The 23,078-nt window shown below is 23.3% G+C and overlaps 2 protein-coding genes and 1 non-coding gene across 4 annotated transcripts in view; 2 read left to right on the top strand and 1 right to left on the bottom strand.

The window, feature by feature from the left end:
* Nucleotides 1-23,078, top strand: part of LOC127289356 (28S ribosomal protein S31, mitochondrial) — a 271,935-nt gene that overhangs the window by 239,476 nt on the left and 9,381 nt on the right. The window lies entirely within an intron of this gene.
* LOC127289352 (uncharacterized) lies at nt 37-22,710 on the bottom strand. Of its 2 annotated transcripts, none has more exons than XM_051317231.1 (7): nt 22,419-22,710; nt 8,840-9,157; nt 3,913-3,980; nt 3,338-3,596; nt 2,416-2,544; nt 1,732-2,002; nt 37-1,427 (listed from the first exon to the last, which is right to left on the bottom strand). In XM_051317231.1, the coding sequence occupies exons 2-7, from the start codon at nt 9,040-9,042 to the stop codon at nt 501-503; spliced, it is 1,857 nt and encodes a 618-aa protein (XP_051173188.1). In that variant the 5' UTR covers nt 9,043-9,157; nt 22,419-22,710; the 3' UTR covers nt 37-500. The 2 variants fall into 2 exon arrangements, with proteins under 2 accessions (XP_051173188.1, XP_051173189.1); XM_051317232.1 differs by having other exon boundaries at nt 22,483-22,710.
* Trnar-ccu (transfer RNA arginine (anticodon CCU)) lies at nt 19,611-19,683 on the top strand. The gene has a single exon. It is a non-coding gene; the product is annotated as a tRNA-Arg (tRNA).

Raw genomic sequence — 23,078 nt, 5'->3', positions numbered from 1 at the left:
CATTTCAGAAAAATGTATTTTTCTTTTTGTGCGAAATTCTATAAATATACTTTATTATTAATATTATAGCAATGTACACTGTCGAATTAATATTGATTATTAAGGAGCAATTTTGAAATTTTCAAAAATAAATAATAAAAATAGAGTTTAACGATTTTTGTCAAGACTTTCATAAAGTCGACAAAAAATCACTTTTTAAAACATAATTTTTTTTCAATATGCTCCAACGCAACTTTCTACGTAACAATAAAAACTTAATCACAATAAAACAAAATTAATTTTCTAGAATAATTTCAAAATTTCGAGGAAAAACAATATTGTTCTGTTAATACAAATGGAATCGTAAATTAAATTCTAAATTCGATAAACAATTAAAAACTGCAGTCTATCAAATATTTTTTTCGCATCTCATTTTGCGTTTTTTCTTCAAATATTAAAAAAAAAAAAAAAAATCGATCATTAAGAAATGCGATTCATCAATATTTACTGATTGAAAACATTTACAATGAACTTCCAATCGGATGTGAATCTTCCCGTTTAATATCACCGTGAATGGAAGGCTGTCTTTCGAGACTTAAGGCACTATTTCGTCGTGGTTTTGGAATTGGATTATCCGACAGAATTTCTGGTTTCTGACGAATTGGCTCGTGAATATGTAATTCGATAATTTTAACTGGATCTTGCGATGCCTCGACAGAAATTGGTGGATCCGTTAATCGAATAACGTGACAATCGGTTTGCTCACGGGGAAGTTCTTTCAATTCAACTTTAACTCCCCCCGTTGTTGAATCATTGACGAGATCCTGAAAAAAATGACGACGATTTTCTTCAATTGAACATCGTCCATAATTTTTATATTGATCGGTCGAGTCTTCCGATTTTCGACGTAATTCAAGATCATTTAATTTTTTCTCAATTTTCTCAATTTGTTCCTTGACACAAAAACTATTGCTTCTCGATAATGTGGGTGATTTTTTCTTTTTTATTAAATTATCCTGAGGAATAACTTCCTTAATTATTTCTAATGAATCTTCCGATTTCTTTCGAAGTTCCACTTCGACTGCTTCTTCGTTCTGGGATAATTGAATTTCAATTTTTGTTTCGCTGGATATTATTTCATCTTGTAAATTTTTCGACGTGTCTTCATTGTCCTTTAATTTAACAGATGATAATTCAATTTGGGAACAATCTTTTGGTAAATTTTCTTTGGAATTTTCGGCTTCTTCAATAATGTTTATTTCGAGATTTTGTGCAATCTCGATGTTCTTTTCACTTGGACTAGATTTTTTTGATGTGTCATCATTATCATCATCAATTTGAGTTTTTTTTGTGAGTTCTTCAATATCTTCCGCGACACGAGATATTTCTAATGGATCAGCGACTGGAGTTTCCAGTATTCTTGATTCCGACAAGGAAACGTTACCTTCCTAAAATTAAGAATTTTATTGAAATAACATTTTTTTGATGCTCTAATTTTTTTTTGTAAAAAAAAAATGTTACATTGAAAACTTTTAATATGTTAATATTAATTATTAATATTATTAGTAAATAAAAATTATAAAATAAATACCAGTGAAATATAAATAAAATTTAAATATTAATTTTGTTTCTTATTTTTTATAATTTCTTTTTTAATTTTCAAAGGATAATATAAATAATAAATAGAATTAGATGAAATTTTGGAGATAAAATCAAATGGAAATTTATAAATTAGAAGAAAAAAGAACGAACCTCTGTAGTTTCCACAGGGTTTTTGAGTTTTGGAGGAAGAGGTGCTCTTCTTTTTTTTCTAGTGTAACCGCTTGCGTTACTCGAAATCGAGATGCAACTATTAATTGACAAATTCGATTTTCTCACAGCATCATGACTAAATCTCTTAAATATATAATCATCAGGCACGTTTTCATTTTCATCTCGAAGAGTGACATCACCTGATTTCAAGCCCTCTTCTTCAATATCTGACGATGGCGAAAATCTCTGCGACGCTCTTAAACCACTTCGTCTATATAAAATATAATTTAAATTATATTAACAAAAAAAAAAAAATAATATTCAAAGAACTTGAAAAAAATTATTTTTAAATATAGTTATGTTACAAATATGTTGACAAAGTGAATCAATTTTTTTTTTTTAAGAAACAAAAATTTTCATGTTTTTTTTTTAATTTTACTTTTAACTATAAATTATTTAAATTTTGTATAAAAATTTTCAAATTAACATATTTTTGTTTGAAAAATTTTAAACTTTTAGAAATTGATTAATTTTACAACAAAATGTTTTATTTTCGATACAAATTATTAAATAATTATGAAATTTTAAAACTAAAATTTTAAAAGTAATCGGATATTTTATAGAATTATATAGTGATAATTATTGAACAATAATGTTTTTAAAATGAAATTTTTAAATATCAACCTGGGTGGAATTGGTGCACGATCAGGTTCCCTATCGTCTCCAACTAAATATCCATTGGATAAATGTTCCTTTCCTTCAAAATCAAGAGGAGGAATTTTTTCTTTCGGCTTTGGACTCACTTGTCCAAATCTATTTTAAACACGAGAAAAAATACTAATTAAGAAAAATTAATATATATATATTTAAGAAAAATCATTGAATATTTTTTAAAGTCTTTCAATTGGTAGGTGGTTATTTTTTCTAAAAAAAAAAAAATTTTCTAATCCTTGCTTTCTAAAAACAATCTTCTTTAATATTAGTTCTCAAAAAAAAAATTTTTCTAACAAGTTTCGATTTCAAAAAATTTTTAAAGACTACAAATTTCTACAAATAAAATTCTACAATTCTACAAATTCTACAAATAAAAATTTTGACTGATTGGAAAACAACTAATAAATCTTCTCCGAAGTTGCTTTCGAATTTCCATAATTTCAAATATTGAACTGTAATAGAATTTTTTTTTTAATTAAACTTTATTAGAAAAAAAGTTTTTAGAAATTGATCTTTTTTTTTGAAATTCAATTTTATTAGAAAAAAAATAGAAAATATATTTTATCCCAATACTTTCAATTTTTCCACGAATAATAAAAATTAAGAATGAAAAACTGAAAAGCTTTAAAAAATATTTATAAAACCTTTAGTATTCGTTGATTCAAATTATTTTGACATTATATTTAAGAATAATTTGATTTCAACGCTGAAAATTTATAAACTAAATAAAATAAAAAATAAATTAATATTAAAGTAAAAAAAATTAAAAACAAAATATTATATACAAAATAAAAATAACTATATAATAAAAAGTAAAATATTAATAATTGTCAAATTCATATTTAATAAATGTTAAAAAAAAAAAATTTTGTGTTCAATTTAAAAAAATTACTTTCGTGCTGGGGGTTTTGGTGTGAGATCTCCCATAATCGAAGCGGTTGTTTCTTGAGGACTTCCATCATATATTCTGGCAGGATCGCCATTCACAGTCAGACTAGAATTGTATCTGGAACCATTGTCCAAAGTGTATTTCCTTCTTCTTGCCAATGTCCCTAATGCTTCATCAAATTCCTGTTGATCAGTTAACGTTTTCGATTGTCTACCATTTTGGCTAGAATTTATAGTATCTCCTCTTTTATACGTCGTGGAAACTATTGATGAAAAATTTATATTCAAAGTGAGATTATAATGTTAGTTTTCTTATTTTACATATTTTTTTTTATTCAAAATTGTATTAAAAATTGACGATTTTTTTTTTTTAATATTAAACAAAAACTATTTGAAATTAAATATCAAATTATATTGATTTTTAATTAATTAATCAAACACCACAACTACGTAATTATTAATAAAATTGATTTTTAAAAAAATGAATCGTTTTTTTTAGTTTGTCAAAAAAAAAAAAAAAAATTGATTATTTTTAATTGATTAAAACATAAGATAGAAAAATGAAAATATTTTTCATACCTGTTGTAATCATTGAGCGACGCTCGGGCGCTTCCGGAGCCTCTTTACACTTTCCGAACAAACCATTCCTGCGATAAGATAAAACATTTAGTCATAAATATTCTCGATTTTGTGTTTCGTGTACTTTTACACTAAACTACAAATTATTCACAAAATTACTTATGACTTTATACATCGAATTTTCTATTAATTCATTTATTTTTTAAATCAAAAGTTTTATCTATTTTATAAATTTGTTTCTATTATTTTAATTTTATAATAATAATAATAATAATAATAATAATAATTTTTATGTAATTTATTCCTTTATTATAATTATCAATATAATTATTGTTTTTAGAAATATTTTTTTCTTGGTGTTCTAAATCTTCTTGTCAGTAATTTAATCGGCAATTCTCAGGTCTCAGGATTAATTTTTGTTGTTCTTGAAAAATTACATTTTCTTATTCGACTTTTTTTTTTTACAAAAATTATGTTTTTTTTCTTAATATCACGAAATATTGTAATACGTTATATCTATTTCTTTTCAAAAAATTCACCGAATTCATATGAAATATGAAAGAATGTCTAAAAATAAAATTTGCAAAACTTTTACTTTGTTTTAAATATAGAGTTTTTTTTACGGATACTGGAGAGAGGAGATTATGTGTCATCATTTTTTTTTTTATCTTTCGAGAGATAAAAAAAAATACATTCACACGCCTCAAAGCAAATGAAAAAATCGTGACGCATGAGTATTTCCTAAAAATTAGTTTTTATTGAATATTTACAACATTGAATTTCTATTATTATAACCGTAAATTGTTATTAATTAGTATACTTTTATGATTAATTTATGATTAATTCGAAAAGATAATAATTCAATGAAACGAATATCAATATATAAATTCTACTTTATATAAATTTGGCTAGATAAAAGTTTAACAATAATTTAAATTTTGATACATTGGAAATTTGGATTAATATTTTTTATAAGGAAATATTATATGAAAATTCGATAATTTTGAAATAATTATTGTGATTCTTTATGTATTATATGTTTGGACCATATTTTGACCTTGATAACGAAACGGTCGAATTAAGGAACCATCAGCCGAGGTCTCGACGGCAGTAAATTGTGCGTTTTGCATTAAATGAATCACGTGGCATATCGTTTGCATAAAACTGCGGATGTTTGCTCTAGTTGTTCATCATATTGTAATTTTTACATTTTGTTCACAAAAAAAATTTATACCTATTCCCTCTAAATAGAAAATTTGACAAAAAGAATTTTTTTTTTTATTTTCAATATAAATTAAAAAAAATTAGAAATTTAACATAAACTTTGTAATTAGAAAAAAAAATTTTTAATTAATTGAAATAAAGAACATAAAATTTTTGTTTTATAAATTTTTTAAAAGTTACTACAGTAATGAAAAATATTTTATTTATTTTTTTGAATTAATTTTCTAAACAATAATTCACGCACCATTAATTTAAAACAATAAAATACAATTATTTAAATAATTTATTTAATTTTCTTCTAAATTCAATTATTTTAATTTTCAGTTAAATCTTTATTTTAATGGTATTATTATATATATTTTTTTTAACAAGACCAACAAAGATACGCTTCAACCACGAAGCTGAAGTACGCAACGATTATGATAAACGATTTTTAAAGAAATAATTATTTAAAATGGAAAATTCTATAATTCTTTGCTTAAAAAATATTTCTTTTAGTTTTCATTAATCAATAAATTATAAAAAAAATATTTTGTAGGCAAAAAATTATAGAATTTTTCATTTTAAAAAATTATTTTTTTAAAAATCGTTTATCATATAAACGTTGCGTACTTCAGCTTCGTCTTCAACCCTTCTAAAGAAAACAGATATCTATAACAAAAATCTAGTTGAGTCCACATAGACAAATCGCCGATCTATTAATAATTTTAGAAATAATATTTTTTGATATTTAAAAAATGGATAATTATAATTATTATCTAAGCGATTTACTTGGAAGCATATAAATAAATAGTGATGAATCTTTGAACTTTGATCAAATTAATATTTTCTTTTATATATAAAATGTATGACTTATTTATATTTATGTAAACTATCGATAAATATATATATATATATATATATAAAATAAAGAAATGCAGTTCATTAAAACGTCATACGATCAAAGTTGGATTATTGGATCACGATATAAAATAGATCACATTGCGAGACTACTCATGCGAGAACAGAGCCGTCGATTATTTTGCGTATATATGATAATATAAGTCGGGCTCATTGTCAACCCCACACGCTGCGCGATTTAAGTTTTATGTCGAGTCGGCTCTTTATTTTTTTCTTTATCTCTCGAGAAATTTAATTTTTAAACATCTCTCATAATCTATATAAAATTCGACATTTTTTTTTTTTTAAAATAACGATTTTTTTCAAAATTTCATTTAACCAATATTAAAAAGAAAAAGAAAAAATAGCACGAAAAATTTTATGAGAAAATTACAATGGGCGCAAATTGAGTTCAAAGTATTTGAAACTCGGTGCATGTGTTCTAACATGACCCGAAAAGCCATTTAAAAAAGTATTCGATTATAATTTTTCAAAGAATATTTAATTTATTATTCTACTAATTGTAAGATTTAAAAGAAATTTTATTTTTTTTTGTTCAAGAAATTTCTTTATTTATTTATTATTATTATTATTATTATATTAAATAAATATTCATTCAAGAAATTTCAGAAATATCTGTTTCTTTCACTATTTGAAAAAAGTTTACAACTTGAAAATTATAAAATCGAATAATAAATTTATTTAAATTTTTGAAAAAAAATTTCTTATTTTACACATTTTATCAAAGTTTAAGGATTTCTGCTTTCGATTTTTATATATAAAAAAAAAAAAAAAAAAAAAAAAAAAAATCTTGACAAGTAATATTTGTAAAAAGGTCAGGAACTTGAAATAAAAACTTGTGGGATTGAAGAAAATTATGGCAAATGAAAATGCAAATATGTTTGCAAAATGATGTAATAACCCCGTAATATTTATATATATATAAACATTTTGCAGAGGTGTTATCACAATACTGCGTTATTATCGCGACTTAGCACTTTAATATTTTGAATAAATACATAATATTAACTCCACACGATATCATTAAGAAAATACAATTACAAATTAAAATGGCTCAATATCATGAAATCTTTTTTAAACAATTCAAATTATCACAAATTAATTAATCAAAATATTATTACGAAAAAAAAATATTTGTAATTATTGTCATTTATAAATTAATCAATTTTTTCTTTTTAATTATAATTTCATAAATTTATTAAATAAGCCATGATTTAAAAAAAAAACTTTCAAAATCAAAATTAAATTAACTAAATTTTTTAAAAAGTAAAAAATTTATTTATAATTCTTTTTTTGTCTCAGAGAGTATATTGAATGAAATTTTCGGTCAAGAATCAGTCAAGTATCTTTGTTGATGTGTGTGTGTAATAAAAATAGATTCCTTTCAAGTGTAACAATAGTTGACGATTTCTATTTTGCTTATATTCAAAAGAGATATATCGACTGTTAACGATTAAATTGGCAATTCAAAGATCTACGAATTGCGTTTCGACATGGTCATTGGATCATTTCTAAATCTCAATTACGTTGGCGTTACATAGTTGGATCATTTCCGTTTCCTCTAGATTCTTACAAAGGTAAAGTGAGATTTTCTTGTTCACTTTGTTTTTCCGCATTACTAAAATAACTTTTTCCTCGGAAATTACAGTTACAAACTTTTCTTAATCCACATTTTCAATTTCTGGAAATTGTTTTCTAATTTGAAATTCTCATCTTCTATGATGAATTATTTTTAACTACAAAATTATATAATTTTTTTTGTTTTAAATTTTAATTCATTTTCAGTGTAAAATTTTTTTTACCTTTTTTTTGCAACTATAGAAAATTGTTTTTAAAAATATTAGATAAATTTCATTGTCAAACACTTATAAATGCAAATTTAAAATTAAAATTGATAAAAAAATAATTTTCTATTTAAAATGTATGAAAATTATTATTATTATTATTATTATTCTTGTGATAGGTAATAATAAGAATTATATATATTCAAAATTATTCAATTTTTATATTAGTAAAACAATGATTTCAATCTGCATAGAAATAGGTTTATTAGTAAAATTATAGTTTTTATGAAAATTTTTTTTTCTTTCCAGGTAATACATATTCTGGATATTTTAATAATTTTTATTTTTTCAAATTAAAATTAAAGATTTCAGGGAAAAAAATGTACATTTAAAATTTATTGATTAACATTTCTTGGCCGAAAGAAGTAATAAAATAATATAATAATAAACAGTTATAAAATAGGATATAAAGTTAAGATATGCTATACTTTTTTTTTAAGGAACCGTATATATAGATATAAGAAAGTTATAAGTGTGCCATCTGGATTGTCGCCAAACCTGTAGAGTTCAAGTTCAAGAAACTTTCTCAAAATTTAAATTCTACTTCGAAATAAAAAATTTTCATAAATGAATTTGTTTCAACTAAAAATATAATTATATTATTATAGTAAATCTCAAAAACTAATATTACTTTATAAAATTAAATACTAGATTTCTTATTTCAATTAACAATTATTAAAATAAACTTTTATTAATTTTTGATTATTTCTTTTAATTTTTAGTTCCATTAATTTAGTTGAATTTCAGTAATCATTTTTCTTTTTGTATCAAATTAATATTAAACAATAACAATAAAAAAATAAATAAAAATTTTTTAAAAATTATTTATTATTGTAATTATTAATATTTTGGTTAAAATTTACTCTATTTTTAGATTTTATTTTCCTTTTGCATAAAACAAGTATTTAAAAATTGATTAATAAACTAATTTTTTTTTTTTTCCCAACTTGTAAACTTACCATGTTGATTTTATTGAAAAACTATGAGACCTCTTTTTTCTTCCTTTACCAAAACTCCAAAATTTGTGTTTTGTTTCCTTTTCCGTTGATTTATTATCTTTGCGCATTTGCATAGTAACACTGGAACTGTTATCATTAAATGGATTTAAATGCTCCGGATAATCATGGATGGAAATACTGGGACGTCGACTTGGTTTCGACATTTTTTTTTCCTTTTCTATCGTTAATGATTATTTATCTCGAATTATTATTAAAGAAAAAGTAGACAATCTGTTATCGTCAGTGCTTTAATCTCCTCATTTTCAAAAGACCTCTTATCTGAAAAAACAAATGAAATAACTCATTATCGTATCAATAAATATAATATTAATTATCGATAAATCATAATTCTTTATAATCTATGAGTAATATTTATATAAGGTATAAAAAGTTTTTCATTTTTTAAACACAAATTTTTTAATTAAAAAAAAAAATAATTACAAAAATAATTCATCAACAAAATTCTTGATGAATATTTAATAAAATATTTTTGAAATATCAATTAAATTATTAGGGAAATTTTATCAAAAAAATCTTGAGAATTATTTTTGCTATTATTTCTTAAAGAAGATATCAATAAAAATTTTTTGTAAAAATTTAATCAAAAAATATTGGAGAATATTCACTAAAAAAATCTTCGGGAATATTTATACAAAATTTTGTGGAATATTCCTCCAAATTTGCGACCACCAGAATTTTGATAAATTTTTTCCCAAAAAAAATTTTACAATGATAATTTAAAAAATTTGATTAATTTTTTTTAAATTTATTTAATTAGACAACTTTTATCAATAGAAATGATTTCATTTAATATAAGAAAAATATTTAAAAACAGAATTTTAAATGAAATTCTTCCTGACTAAATTATAAATATTATTAAGAACATCTGTCAGTATAGTTATCTGGCTTGAGATGTTCAAAGATTGTGATTAAAAGCGATAACAATCATTGAGACTACCCTGCGTTTTAATTTAATATAAGTGAATTGATGTACAATTTGCTTATAAGAAACCAGTAGTCACAAACAATACACTCGGTAACCAGACGGTCTAATTAGGTCACAATTGCATCAATGACATTGCTATAATATCATCTCAAATAAAACGCACTATATTTAAATTCAGTCTCGTTTGTATATAGTTTAATACATAAAAGTTTTATTTTTATAATTAAATATTTTTCAAAACTTAAATCCGAAAATTTAAAATACAATTGTTATATAGCAAATAGTTTCCTATTATTCTATTAATAAAATTAATTATTTAATTTAAAAAATATTTCACATATTCAACTCTTATTGATGACTAAATTGTATTGTTCACAATTTTCACTATATCTTAATCTATGAATTTAAAAAACAAATATTTATTTAGCTCTGAGATAAATATAATATCTTTTCTGCATATTTTGATAATTTAACGACCCCAAGAGGCGCATGATTTTTCCCAAAAATTAAAAAGTTCGAAATTTTAATTGATCGAATAGACCTTTTCATGCTGTTCGTTCTGTCCTTATCTAGCGCATACAATGACGCATGAGTTGGAAGAGGACAAAATGATCAGCATGAAAAGGTCTATTACTTTAAGTCGATATTTTATTTGGTCGAAATTCTAAAAGAACGACAGTTATGAAAGTCGACATTTTATTTAGTCGATATTTTATTTGATCCAAATTCTAAATGATCGATATTTAAAGTGGTTGACATTTTATTTAGTGAATATTTTATTTTATCGAAATTCTAAATGATCAATATATAAAGTGGTCAACAATTTATTTAGTCGATATTTTATTTAGTCGAAATTTTAAATGGTCGATATTTAAAATGGTCGACATTTTATTTATTCGATATTTTATTTGATTGAAAATCTAAATGCTCGATATTTAAAGTGGTCGACATTTTATTTAGACGATATTTTATTTGGTCGAAATTCTAAATGGTCGACATTTAAAGTGGTCGAAATTTTATTATTTCGATATTTTGTTTGGTCGATATTCTAAATGATCCACATTTAAAGTGGTCGATATTTTATTTGTTCGATATATAGCTAAAAAAGTGTCGAGCTTTTAAAATATCGACCAAATTAAATTTCGAAGGATATAAAATTCGATGCTTCTAAATTTCTATCATTTAGAATATCGAACAAATAAAATATCGACCACTTTAAATGTCGTTCATTTAGAATATCTACCAAAAAAAATATAGAACTAATAAAATTTCGACCACTTTAAATGTCGATCATTTAGAATTTCGACCAAATAAAATATCGTCTAAATAAAATGTCGACCACTTTAAATATCGACCATTTAGATTTTCAATCAAATAAAATATTGACTAAATAAAATGTCGACCTTCATAAATGTCTATCATTTAGAATTTCGATAAAATAAAATATTCACTAAATAAAATATCGGCCACTTTAAATATCGATAATTATAGAATTTCGAATAAATAAAATATCGACCAAATAATATTTTTTAATGAAGCAAAAATGAAAATACGTGTGTTATTATATCCTACGAGGGAAAAAAAAGAATATTTTTATTATTCTAATAAATAAAAAGTTATAAATTTTTTCCTATGCTTGCAGTTTGTATGAAAAAAGCGTGAATTCAAAACATATTATTGAAAAAATACAAAATCAATAAAAGTGCAGGATTTGTTTTGTTTTGATGCGTTTGACCTTGTCGAAAAAAAAAATTTATATTTTAAAAAGAGTAAAGGGGTTGGGTACAAATTACGTAAGGATTAGTTTACATTAAAAATTTTGGGACGCATGAATATATTCTCTTCATTAGACTTGACGGAATTTTTGTAGTCTCAAATTAAAAATTATCGAATTTACATTTAGTAGAATTTAAAAAAGAAGATTTTATAATTAGCCAAATTTTAATGTCGAAAAATTATTATTTAACAAAATTCTGATTTTATAGAATTTCTATTTAACTGGACTGTGATAAAGCTGATTTTCTAATTATATCGAATTTTCAAATAATACAATTTTCATTTAACAAAATTGATATCTATAGAAAAATTTTTATAAAAAAGAATTTTTATTTATCAGAATTTTATTAACAGAATTTCCAACTAAAAGAATTTCTATTGTAGGGTCAGCCGGGGTAAATCAGAACGGGGGGTAAATCCGAACGCTAATTATTTCAGCTTAATTAAAATTTTTAAAAATAAGTTCGATATGAGAATTTTTACCTCAGATCCTCTTCAAGAGATTCTAAGTATTATCCCATTTTTCGTTTGTTAATTAGCAACAGCATAAACAAAGATAACGAGTATTGCAAAAAAGATTGAAATTCAAAGATGACACTCTTTCAGTATTTTGTCTCGTATTTGAAGAAAAAAAGAAGCTAAAAATTCATTTTATTATTTATAATTGTTTGTTATGAATACTAGAACAGAAACTATTTTTGATTTTTGCCTTCTGTAAAATTTTATTAATAATATCAGACCGTTCGTATTTACCCCGTAAAATTGGAAAACCGGGGTAAATCCGAATGGTATTTTCAATAATTTTTTCTTATATCAGAGCCACACAAAATTCTTTTTATTTGATTACACTATTATTTTGACATTATAAAAGTACATAGAAATAAGTTTTTCTTTCTATACGTATCCTCGTTAGTAATTAATAAGCAGAAACTTAATCTCTGTTCTCTCGAAGGAGTGTTTCAATTTTTTTGCCAAATGGTTTGTTGAAAAAAGTTTTTCAGGATCTTAATAAAATTTCGTATTCGACGGTTTTTGGGGTCGCTAATTACCAATTTGAAGTCAGTTTTTTAAAATTCAAAATGGCGGACGAGAATTAAAAAAATTCATTGGATTTGCTCGAAAATTGTTACTCGGGGGGTTTCAGGGTCGCTGATTACGAATTTTTGATCATTTTTAAAAATAAGTTTTAGGAAAGTCTGCCATTTTGAATTTAAAAAATTTGACTTTTATTTTTGTATTTACATTCAATCACTCCAAAATACTTTCTGTAGCAAGTTTTGCAAAAATCCGTTATGATTTGATAAAGTTATTGAAGGTTTTAATTGTGTAATGCATTTTAATTTTTAACCTGTTTGATTTTTGTATTTATATATGATGCATTATTACATATTAGGTTTATTATCCTATTTTTTTGAGTTTTTATATAAGTTTAACAATTGCAATATGTACTTTAAATTTATTTTTCCTAAGATTTTTCTGAAATACAGTGGCGTTCGTATTTACCCCGGTATTTTAGGAAAGTTGCAAAGTATCGAGATAAATACCAGAATACCGAAAGTATTGTCTTTTAAAAGAAAAACTTATGTTATTGTTGAAACTTACTAAAAGCGTTCGGATTTACCCCGGCTGACCCTATCAATTTTGTTAAATGGAAATTGTATTATTTGAAAATTCGATATACCTATTAGAAAATCAGCTTTATCACAGTCCAGTTAAATAGAAATTCTATAAAATCAGAATTATAAAAATTATAAACAAAAGTCACGTAATATAAATAATTTTTAATTTATTTTTTAGTTCTTTAAAAAAGCCTTACTTAATTTATACACGGCCCTTAAGAGATGGAAATTTTACGTTATTCAAAATATAACAGTTTTTCTTGAATATTTCGAAAAGGGGAGTAAAAAGATGGAAATTTTTTTTCATAAGAAAAAAATATAAGCAATAAATTTTGCTATAAAAATAAATATAATCGAACTAAATTTAAATTCGAAAGTTGAATTTAAAGTGCACAGAGTACCTATTTGATGATAAAACCAAATTTAAATTTCAGATTATCTCATGGTGTTAAACCTCCTTTAAAAAAAAACAAACAAACAAATTTTTTAACCTTTGGATTCAGTAACCTTTAAAGTTTTTTATTGAATACAAATAAATTATATTTGATTCGAAAAAAAAGTTCTTTGGATGTATACCAATATAGAAAAAAAAGTGCATCAATTAATATTTTTGATTAAAAATAATTAACAATTTTTTTTTTAATTTCTAGAAGAAAAATATACTAATGTATAACAGTGTTGTAAGTGATAAAATGCATCACGTGATTCAATGCTTATAACTTTAATAAATGCAATTAGTTCAATTAGTCTACTCTGCACGCCATTTACTTTTCATCTCCAGCTTGTCAATAGATTCGTGCAACAACTCTTTTTCACGCTTTCATATAACAATAATTAAGTGTAAGTGATTTTAAAAAATTAATAAATTTTAATATTTATCATAAAAAGGTTAAATTTTTTTTTTTTTTTTATAAAAAAGCAATTTGTAAAGTAGATAATAGTGTGTTACGTAGGGGAGGGGGGGGGATTCAAAAATGGAATAAAATAGCGTGACGTAGTTTGTGAACGACCCCTTGAGGAGTTATTTTTAAGAATATGAAAATATATACTATATAATAAAAATTATGGCTTTAATATAATGAAAACGCTGAACAACGAAATTGTTCCATGACGTCAGCGTTTTTGAGATATTCTAACTTGAAAGCGTGAAAAATGCCGTTTTTGGCAATATTAGACACCCTATAAAATCATGAGCCAAAAGTTTTGAACGTTCATATGAACGAAATTTGTTTTGCTACATCTTTAAGTACGAATTTTATTACAAAATATTGTTTAAAATATCTAAAAAGAAGTTATTGATTTAATAATTGTTTAATTTACTGTTTTATTTTACGTGGTAATCATAATTTTTAATAATTTATATATTGAAAAAAATTCGTTCATATGAATACGTTCAGAACTTTCGGCTCATATAAAATCGTCAAAAATTTTTTTTAATCATTAGTCCAAATTTTAATTAAAAGTACTATATTTCCTCTTTCAAAATTTTCTAGTCCCGATTCGATTTTTTTTTCTCTAAGATACAGCTATTTGAATTTTACGTTGCATGAACTGAAATCCCTTTAAATACGAAAAACAAATTGCAAAGTACTTATATAGCACTGAAACTTGTTCCTTGGGGGTTTTTGGGGCTGCTGATTACGAATCCGATGTCAGATTTTCGAAATTCAATATGGCGGACTCTTTTTTAGAAAATTCACTAGATTTGCCTGAAACTTATTATACTCGGGGTTTTTTGGGGTCGCTGTTACGCATCCAATGTCAGATTTTCGAAAATCTGACATCGGATTCATAATCAGCGACCCCAAAAACCTCCGAGTAACAAGTTTCAGTGCTATAAGTACTTTGTAATTTATTTTTCGTTTTTAAAGGGATATTAGTTCATGCAACGTAAAATTCAAATGGCTGTATCTTAGGGAAAAAAAAATCGGATCATATCGGGCCTAGAAAGTTTTGACAGAGGAAATATAGTACTTTCAATTAAAATTTGGACCAATGATTAAAAAAGATTTTTGAAGATTTTATAGGGTGTCTAATATTGCCAAAAACGGCATTTTTCACGCTTTCAGGTAAGAATATCTCAAAACGCTGACGTAATGGAACAATTTCGTTTTCATTTTTGGATTCAGCGTGACAAAATACATCGGAAATGACTATTTCGATTTCTGGGTCTGAAATTTGTAGACCTGTGTTATAAATTACTGAATGAAATTAGAAAAAAATAATTTCGAGAAGCGATTACTGAAGAATAGGTTGATTGATGATTCAATAGCTTATAATACTTAACAAGGGAAGAGAATAATATATATTTATAATTCTTTTCATTGTTGTATTAATATAGCTTCAGACTACTTTAATTTTATTTATCAAATGCAGTTACCACAATGAATTAAATTAATTCATTAAATTAACGTGTATTCAAATATAATTCGTTTTTTAATTTTTCTTTTTATTCTATGTTTTTTCTTTTATTTATAAATAAACAATTTTTTTTTATTGCAAATTACGACAAAAATCTAAATAGTATTTTTTTCTCAAGGATTCAATGGCCAATATATAATACATAATTATTTTTCAATAATGAAAAATTTATTTTATATCATTAATATATAAATTTATATTTACACCTATTAGAGGAGAATTTATTTCAATCTATAATAGTTGATTGTATAATATGGAAATAGTGTAAACTGAAAAATGTAATTAATTTACAATATGATTTTTTAATTAAATCATATATATTTTTAATTCTTTTGCCTTTTTTGGTATTAAAAATTTATATAAAATTCAAATTGACCTCGACACTACATTTTTGAAATTCCAATTTTTTTTTTAAATTATACAATTTAAATTCTCACTAAATAACTGAATTCTCTTTAATTTACAGTTTTTCCCTGACCTTCGACCACCTTGAAACTTAAAACAATCAAATATCTTTTACATACCGACAACCATCACGAAGGATGAATTTTATTAAAGGAACAAAAAAATCGATTTGAATGATTCACTAGATAATATATATAGGTACACACATTGTGCTTCTGCACGTCTTGAAGGATTTTAGTATCATTTTGATTTTTGTGATAGTTAAACACACACACACACACACATATATATATCGTTATCTATACCGGTACATTAACATCTAAAGAAAAATTATCAATGCGACATGCAAACCTCATCTACATATATAAGAAACTGAGCAAGGCACGTGTATTATTTTCGATTATTTTCGTACAAAGCGAAATTGTAAATTAGGTCTAATATTGATCCATTTCAAATATGTGTTAATTTGCCTGCTTTTTACACATTTTCACCATACTTTACATACTAATAGCAATCCAATAAGTTATACGTAAATTAACTTTTTTTTTAAATTATATTTCAGATTAAAGAAACCTTTTAAAATTTCCATTCTTCTATATGAGGCATTTTACGTGTAATGTCCTGAGTTAAAAAATTGATTTTTCGAAAAAAAGTGAAACTTGGGGAAATTGTTGTCCTACCTGATAGTAAAATATTCCCAAAAAAATTTTTGACCTTTTTGAAATTTTGGTGGAGATTTTATCAGTTTTTCCTGACACCGCCTATACTATTTGAATTTTTTCTGTCTATAAATGCAATAAAAAAAATTTTGACAGGTATGTTTTTTGAAGGTTTTTTTATGCTCTTTCCAATGGTGAATTTCGTTTTTTAAATTTTTTAAATTTTGACCTTGATTTTCTATAATTAAACATAAATTTACTATTTTCACAAAATCGGTCCGTTTTTTTTTTTAATAAATAATTGCAAACGAAAGCTAAGGTTTTTCCGATCTGTATATAAATTTTCAGAATGTCGATTTTTTTTCTTTTCGAAATATTAAATATCAAAGATTTTATGTCGGCGCGCGCGGCGAGGCAGTCGACTTAAACCGCGCCGCGATACACTAGCGCGCGGACCTAAAATCTTTGATATTTAATATCTCGAAAAGAAAAAAAATCGGCATTCTGAAAATTTATATACAGATCGGAAAAGACCTCAGCTTTCGTTTGCAATTATTTATTTTTTAAAAAAAAGGACCGATTTTGTGAAAATAGAAAATTTATGATTAATTATAGAAAATTAAGGTCAAAATTCAAAAAACGAAATTCACCATTGGAAAGAGAATGAAAAAACCTTCAAAAAACATACCTGTCAAAATTTTTTTTATTGCATTTATAGATAGAAAAAATTCAAATGGTAGGCGGTGTCAGGAAAAACTGATAAAATTGACCCCAAAATTTCAAAAAGGTCAAAAATTTTTTTGGGGATATTTTACTATCAGGTAGGACAACAATTTCCCCAAGTTTCCCTTTTTTTCGAAAAATCAATTTTTTAACTCAGGACATTACACGTAAAATGCCTCATATGCATCAACAAAAACTATTAATCGATTTTTTAAAACTATTTATTTACTTGAACTTTTCAGAAAATTAATAACTACGAAAATTTATTAAACTAGCGCCTCCGACGGCCGCGTTGGCCGTCTTGGTTGCTTCTATTTTTTGGCCATTTAATTTAATTTTTAATTTATGTTTCATAATTTATTACAATTATTTTATTAAATATTTAATAATATTGTTAACAAAATTCAAAAAAAGCAAGTAATTATAGAGAAAGTTTCAAACAGTAAAATGATAATCTATTATATTTGTAAAATTTGTCTGAAAATAATAATAATTGTTGAATAATTTTTTTTTAAACTAAAAACACATTTTTATTCAAGGTAATATTATTTTCATAATAATTTAATTTATTACAATTATTTTATTATAATTTAAATAATAATTTCATTATTTTAAAAAAGGGGGCACTATTTTGTTTTGAGCCAATCAGGTGATTTCAATTAAATGTATAGGTTATGTTCGTTTCTGATTCATGACAACTGCAAACATTTACAACAAATAATTCTTTGCAAGTATGTAAATTTATTGCAATTAAGTAAGTTATGCAAAATATATATATGTGGAACAATAATTTTTAAGGTGATTTTCATAAAATGAATATTGATTTAGATGCTCTGGAAAGCATAGTTCATTTTTTCTTACATTCGATTTTTTTCGATACATTTTCACGTACTGTCTTTTTTTAAGAAAAGAGAAAGTTTTCTTTAAAATACACGAAATTCTTAATTGTGTTGCGTATTTTTATTCAATTCTGCATTTTGTATTATATATAATTTATTAATCATAAGTAGATATTTAATTTTTAAATAATTAATAAACTTTTATACAGTGCCAATAACTGGTGCAAACGGGTGATTTTTAATCTTTACGAAAAAAGTGAGGTTAGGTAAAAACTTTTTCACTCTAATTTCTTTAGTACATGAAATATCACACTTGTTTTATTTTATTTTTTTTTTTTACATTTTGATATTATGTTCTTGAAGTCTAAATAGTTTTCAGAAGGTGTATTTGGTGTATAAGGTAAGCCAAATAAAAAATGTCAATTTTGAGGATAACAGATGACATGAAATATGTCGCAAATATATTTTTCCAAACAATTTTTTTTTTTTTTTTTGTTTAATTAAAAAAGGTTAAAAGTGACAGTTTTAGGTCATCTCTCGTAAGATTTTGGAACAACTTTCGAAAAATTCCGAAGGCAACGAGTTTTCATATTATTCTGTTACAAGCTTTTTCTAATAATAAAATTGACTGAATATAACACCAACAAATATACAAAAGTCATGCATGATTCAACTTAAAGATAGAAAATGTAGAAAAATTTCACTATCTAATCTTATTATATAATCTCGATTCTCGATAGATACATATTTTGCAGAAAATATTACATTTAAAAAAAAAAACAAACAAATAAATTGTTTATTTAAAAAATTCCCATTTAATTTCATTTTGAAAAAAGTTTCCTTTCTTTAATGTATGCGCTTGAAACGAAAATAATAAAAAGAAAATTTTTTAAATGAAACTCATATTTTATAATAAAAATAATTTTAATTTTGAATTTTGTTGTCTATATTATAATTATGAAATTTTTAACTAGTTTTGTTTATTTTCTAACTTGAAGTTAACTAAAACTATTATAAATTTTTCAAATTCTATCTAAAATTGTAAACGAGCAAACTGCTCTACATCTGATGATATTTTAAGATCACTTTAACGCTTCAAGAAGTCACTGCCTCTGTTAAATTTCACTTATATATATATTCTTATTTATTTGTTAAAGAATATTCATAAAATTTACAAATATTTATAATTGTCAATGAATAAACAATAAACAGAGGTTAAAAATTATAAAATTTTCATTTTAAATAAAAAAAATATATTTTAAATTTTAATTAATTTATCTAATTTGATGTCTCATTTTTTATAAAAAACCATCCTCTTTCTATTTACCAACGCATCAGCCAGCTGCCCCTGTGGCCTAATGGATAAGGCATCGGTCTCCTAAACCGGGGATTGTGGGTTCGAGTCCCACCAGGGGTAAAATAAAATTTTTGTTCTTGTATATACAGTCAAAAGAGACTTTTCACAATAACTTATATTGTTTTGACAAAAAGAAAGAATTATTTTTACTGTTGGGAGAAATTATTTAGAGAAATATATATTGTTTAATAATTGAGGGTTAAAAAAAACATTTTTTATAAATACTTTTCAAGGGCGATAGTAAAAAAAAAATTTTTTTTAACGCACGTGAGAAACTTTTAATTCTTTAGAAAACTCGCTTGCAGTTACTTTCTTTAGTGCTCGTTCGATATCAGGTATAATCAATATACATAAAGAAACAGGGAAAACTCTTTTATGCAACGACAATATTTAATTTTCCAAATAAATTACTAATCTATGGGAAATGGCTCAGATAATAAATTTACTTTTTTTTATGTTAATTAATTCGCAACTATTGTGAATACATTATAATTTTTATTATTATTATTATTATTATTATTTATAATAAATATTTATTAAATTAATAAATTATTTAAAATGGCCTTAAATAATTATTAATATATTAATTATTATAACAAATATATGAAAATAATTTTTCTTATGGTTAATTCAGTCCTAGAGCATTATAATGATTAGAATCAATAGACTATATAGTTTTAAACTCTATATGATATTTCATGTTTCACGGAATATTTTGTATACATACAACCGATGTATCACGAGAAAATTATAGAGAAAAAAAAAAGATTTCAGATTTTCACAAAAATATTTGTTTTTTTTTATATTATTGAGAAACTCATAATAGATGGATATTTTTAAAAATTATAAATTATCAAAAAAAAATGTTTAAAAATAATTAAAGAATTTTTTATTAGTCAAAAAAATAAAAATATATTTCTAGTATTTTTATTTTGAAAATTAATATTTCAAGATCTAAAAGAATAGTATAACTATAATATTAAATCTTATCCACGTTGATTGAAAAATGATCGATTTTAATTAAATTTCATATTATATATATATATATTTTATCAAGTTTCACGAACTTTACTGATGGGAACTGATATATATAGAGACGGATGCAATATTAAACTATCGATTCTTATCATATCATGAGAGAGTAAAGCTGTTTTTCTCACAAAACAATAAGAAACTGAACATAAATGACTAAGAAAATAAGAAAAAAATTTGCCATTTTTTAAATTGATAAATTATTTGACTTTTGTTATTATAAACATTGAAATAAAATTTATTTGAAAAATTAAAATATTTGATTTAAACATATAATAATGAATATATTTATATTTATTTCTATATAAATATTTAGTAACAATAAAAATAACAAAAATAATAATTTACTATATTCAATTATGTATCTACCAGTATATGATAAATTGGAATAAAAGAAATTCTAATTTATGTTTTTTGAAAATTAAGTAAATTGTTTTTTTTTAAATTAAAAGATTATGAGAGGAGCACTTAAAAAAATGTATTTATGAAAGTCAAACATACAAAGTGCAGTTATGATTTATATATGAACAATCTTGTATAGTGAGACTATGTATTTTTTTGTTTTCAATGTCACAAAGTATTTATATAATCTGTGTATAATTCATGATATTATTTCATATGCTATACAACGTTTTAAAAATAGTGAAAAATTTTCTATTATCATCATTTCGTAACAGATTTGTAATTAAAAAAAAAAAAATGCAACTTTTTTCTGACTGAAAGGTCTTAAAAGATATGGAAATCTATTCAATAATGTTTTAATAAATTATTGATAATAATTTTATTGTTATACAAAACATGTGTTCACGTGTGTAGAATAAAACTAATTTTTTTATAACCTCAAACTTTTATGTATCCTTTAAGCTATATAAATTCTTTTTTTATATTTATTACAATGAAATAATGTTTAATTCACTTTTTTTTAAATATTTACACATAATATTATAGAAAATTAATTTTCATATTTTAGAACAATTGTTTAGTAAAATCGTTGTTTACACTTTTACAAGTTGAAAAGCAACTGAAAATATTCTAAAAAATTTTTTTGGTTATTATTTACAATCTTTTAATTACCTCCGTTTTAATTATAATCGTTAAGTCAATGAACAAGAAAAAAAATTTTATAATGATCACATTTCAAAGATGAATTACATTTTTAATCATTTTATTTTTTAATATTTTAGTTGATGAATTTTTGATTGAAATTTAATGAATATGATATTAATTCTCTTATTTTAATAAACGAAGACAAAAAAAAGAAGAATTTGTTAAATTTTACAAAAAATGTTGAACTTTTGAATTATTATTATTATTATTACGATTATTATTATCTAATATTATATATCGATAAGAAAAATTAAAACTATTTATAGAAAAAATCTAATATTATTTTTTCACTGAAAATTTCATATTTGAAATGTTCAGTTTATAAGAAAAACTTTTCATGACTTGCAAATAAAGCAATAAAAAAAAATTCAGTAATGTCTGGTGAAAACAAAAATTTTTATAGACAAAATTTAAGCAAAAAAAAAATTGAAAAATTATTTTAAAAAACTGCAATCTAAAAAAATTTAAATTTAAAAAATATTTTCTCTAGCTTTTGTGCAAAAATTATCAATAAAATTTTCATGGTAATTTTTCAAAGTCATTTTTTTTTTACATTTCATTTAATCGAAAATCTTACGTAAGTTTCTAAGTATTGCGTATGAGTAAAAGTTTACACATTGACTATAAATGTATCTGCAATAATAAGTAAAATATACCTAAAAGAAGGTGCGAGAGCAGATGTGATTATTTTCTTCAATAAATCCAAAAATTTTTAATCACCTTTCTCTTTATTTCAATTTATCATTCACAAATAACACTTGATACAATTACACGTTATATATATATATTTTTTGAACTTTTAACTTTTGGAATTTATTTTAAATTAATTAATAAAAAAAAGAAAATTAACTAAATAAATTGAATACAGTTAACACGAGCAAAGCACAAACGAATATCACGTGTCACTCGCACGAAACGCACCGGCTGACTGACTGAAAAGAACTCAGAACTTCTTGTAAGATGGTTTTCAAAGTATATACCTCGACGATTGTCGGTACTTTCCGCATGACGTAAAAAGACAATAATATAATTATATTATTTTTTCAATAAATTTTGCGATTAAAAAGAAATTTTCTTTTTTTTTGTAAGTTTAATTAATTACTGGAAATACATTAAAATATAAGTCAGCTAATTTCTAAAATAGTAATAAATTAAAAATTTTTAAAACAATATAGCTATCAAAAAAAAAAAAATAAATAAAAATAAAACGGTTAATTATTAAACTGTTATCATAAATTATTTTTATTTGTAGAACATTAAAAAGAAGTCGTTAATTTTTTATTTAATATTCATTATAATGTTTACTGTTCATTTGC

The sequence above is a fragment of the Leptopilina boulardi genome, unplaced genomic scaffold (assembly GCF_019393585.1).
Source record: "Leptopilina boulardi isolate dan_hultmark-lab unplaced genomic scaffold, ZJU_Lbou_2.1 LbouV2_408, whole genome shotgun sequence".
Taxonomy (NCBI): domain Eukaryota; kingdom Metazoa; phylum Arthropoda; class Insecta; order Hymenoptera; family Figitidae; genus Leptopilina; species Leptopilina boulardi.
The sequence above is the reverse complement of the archived record's forward strand: the minus strand, read 5'-3'. Positions and strand labels throughout refer to the sequence as shown.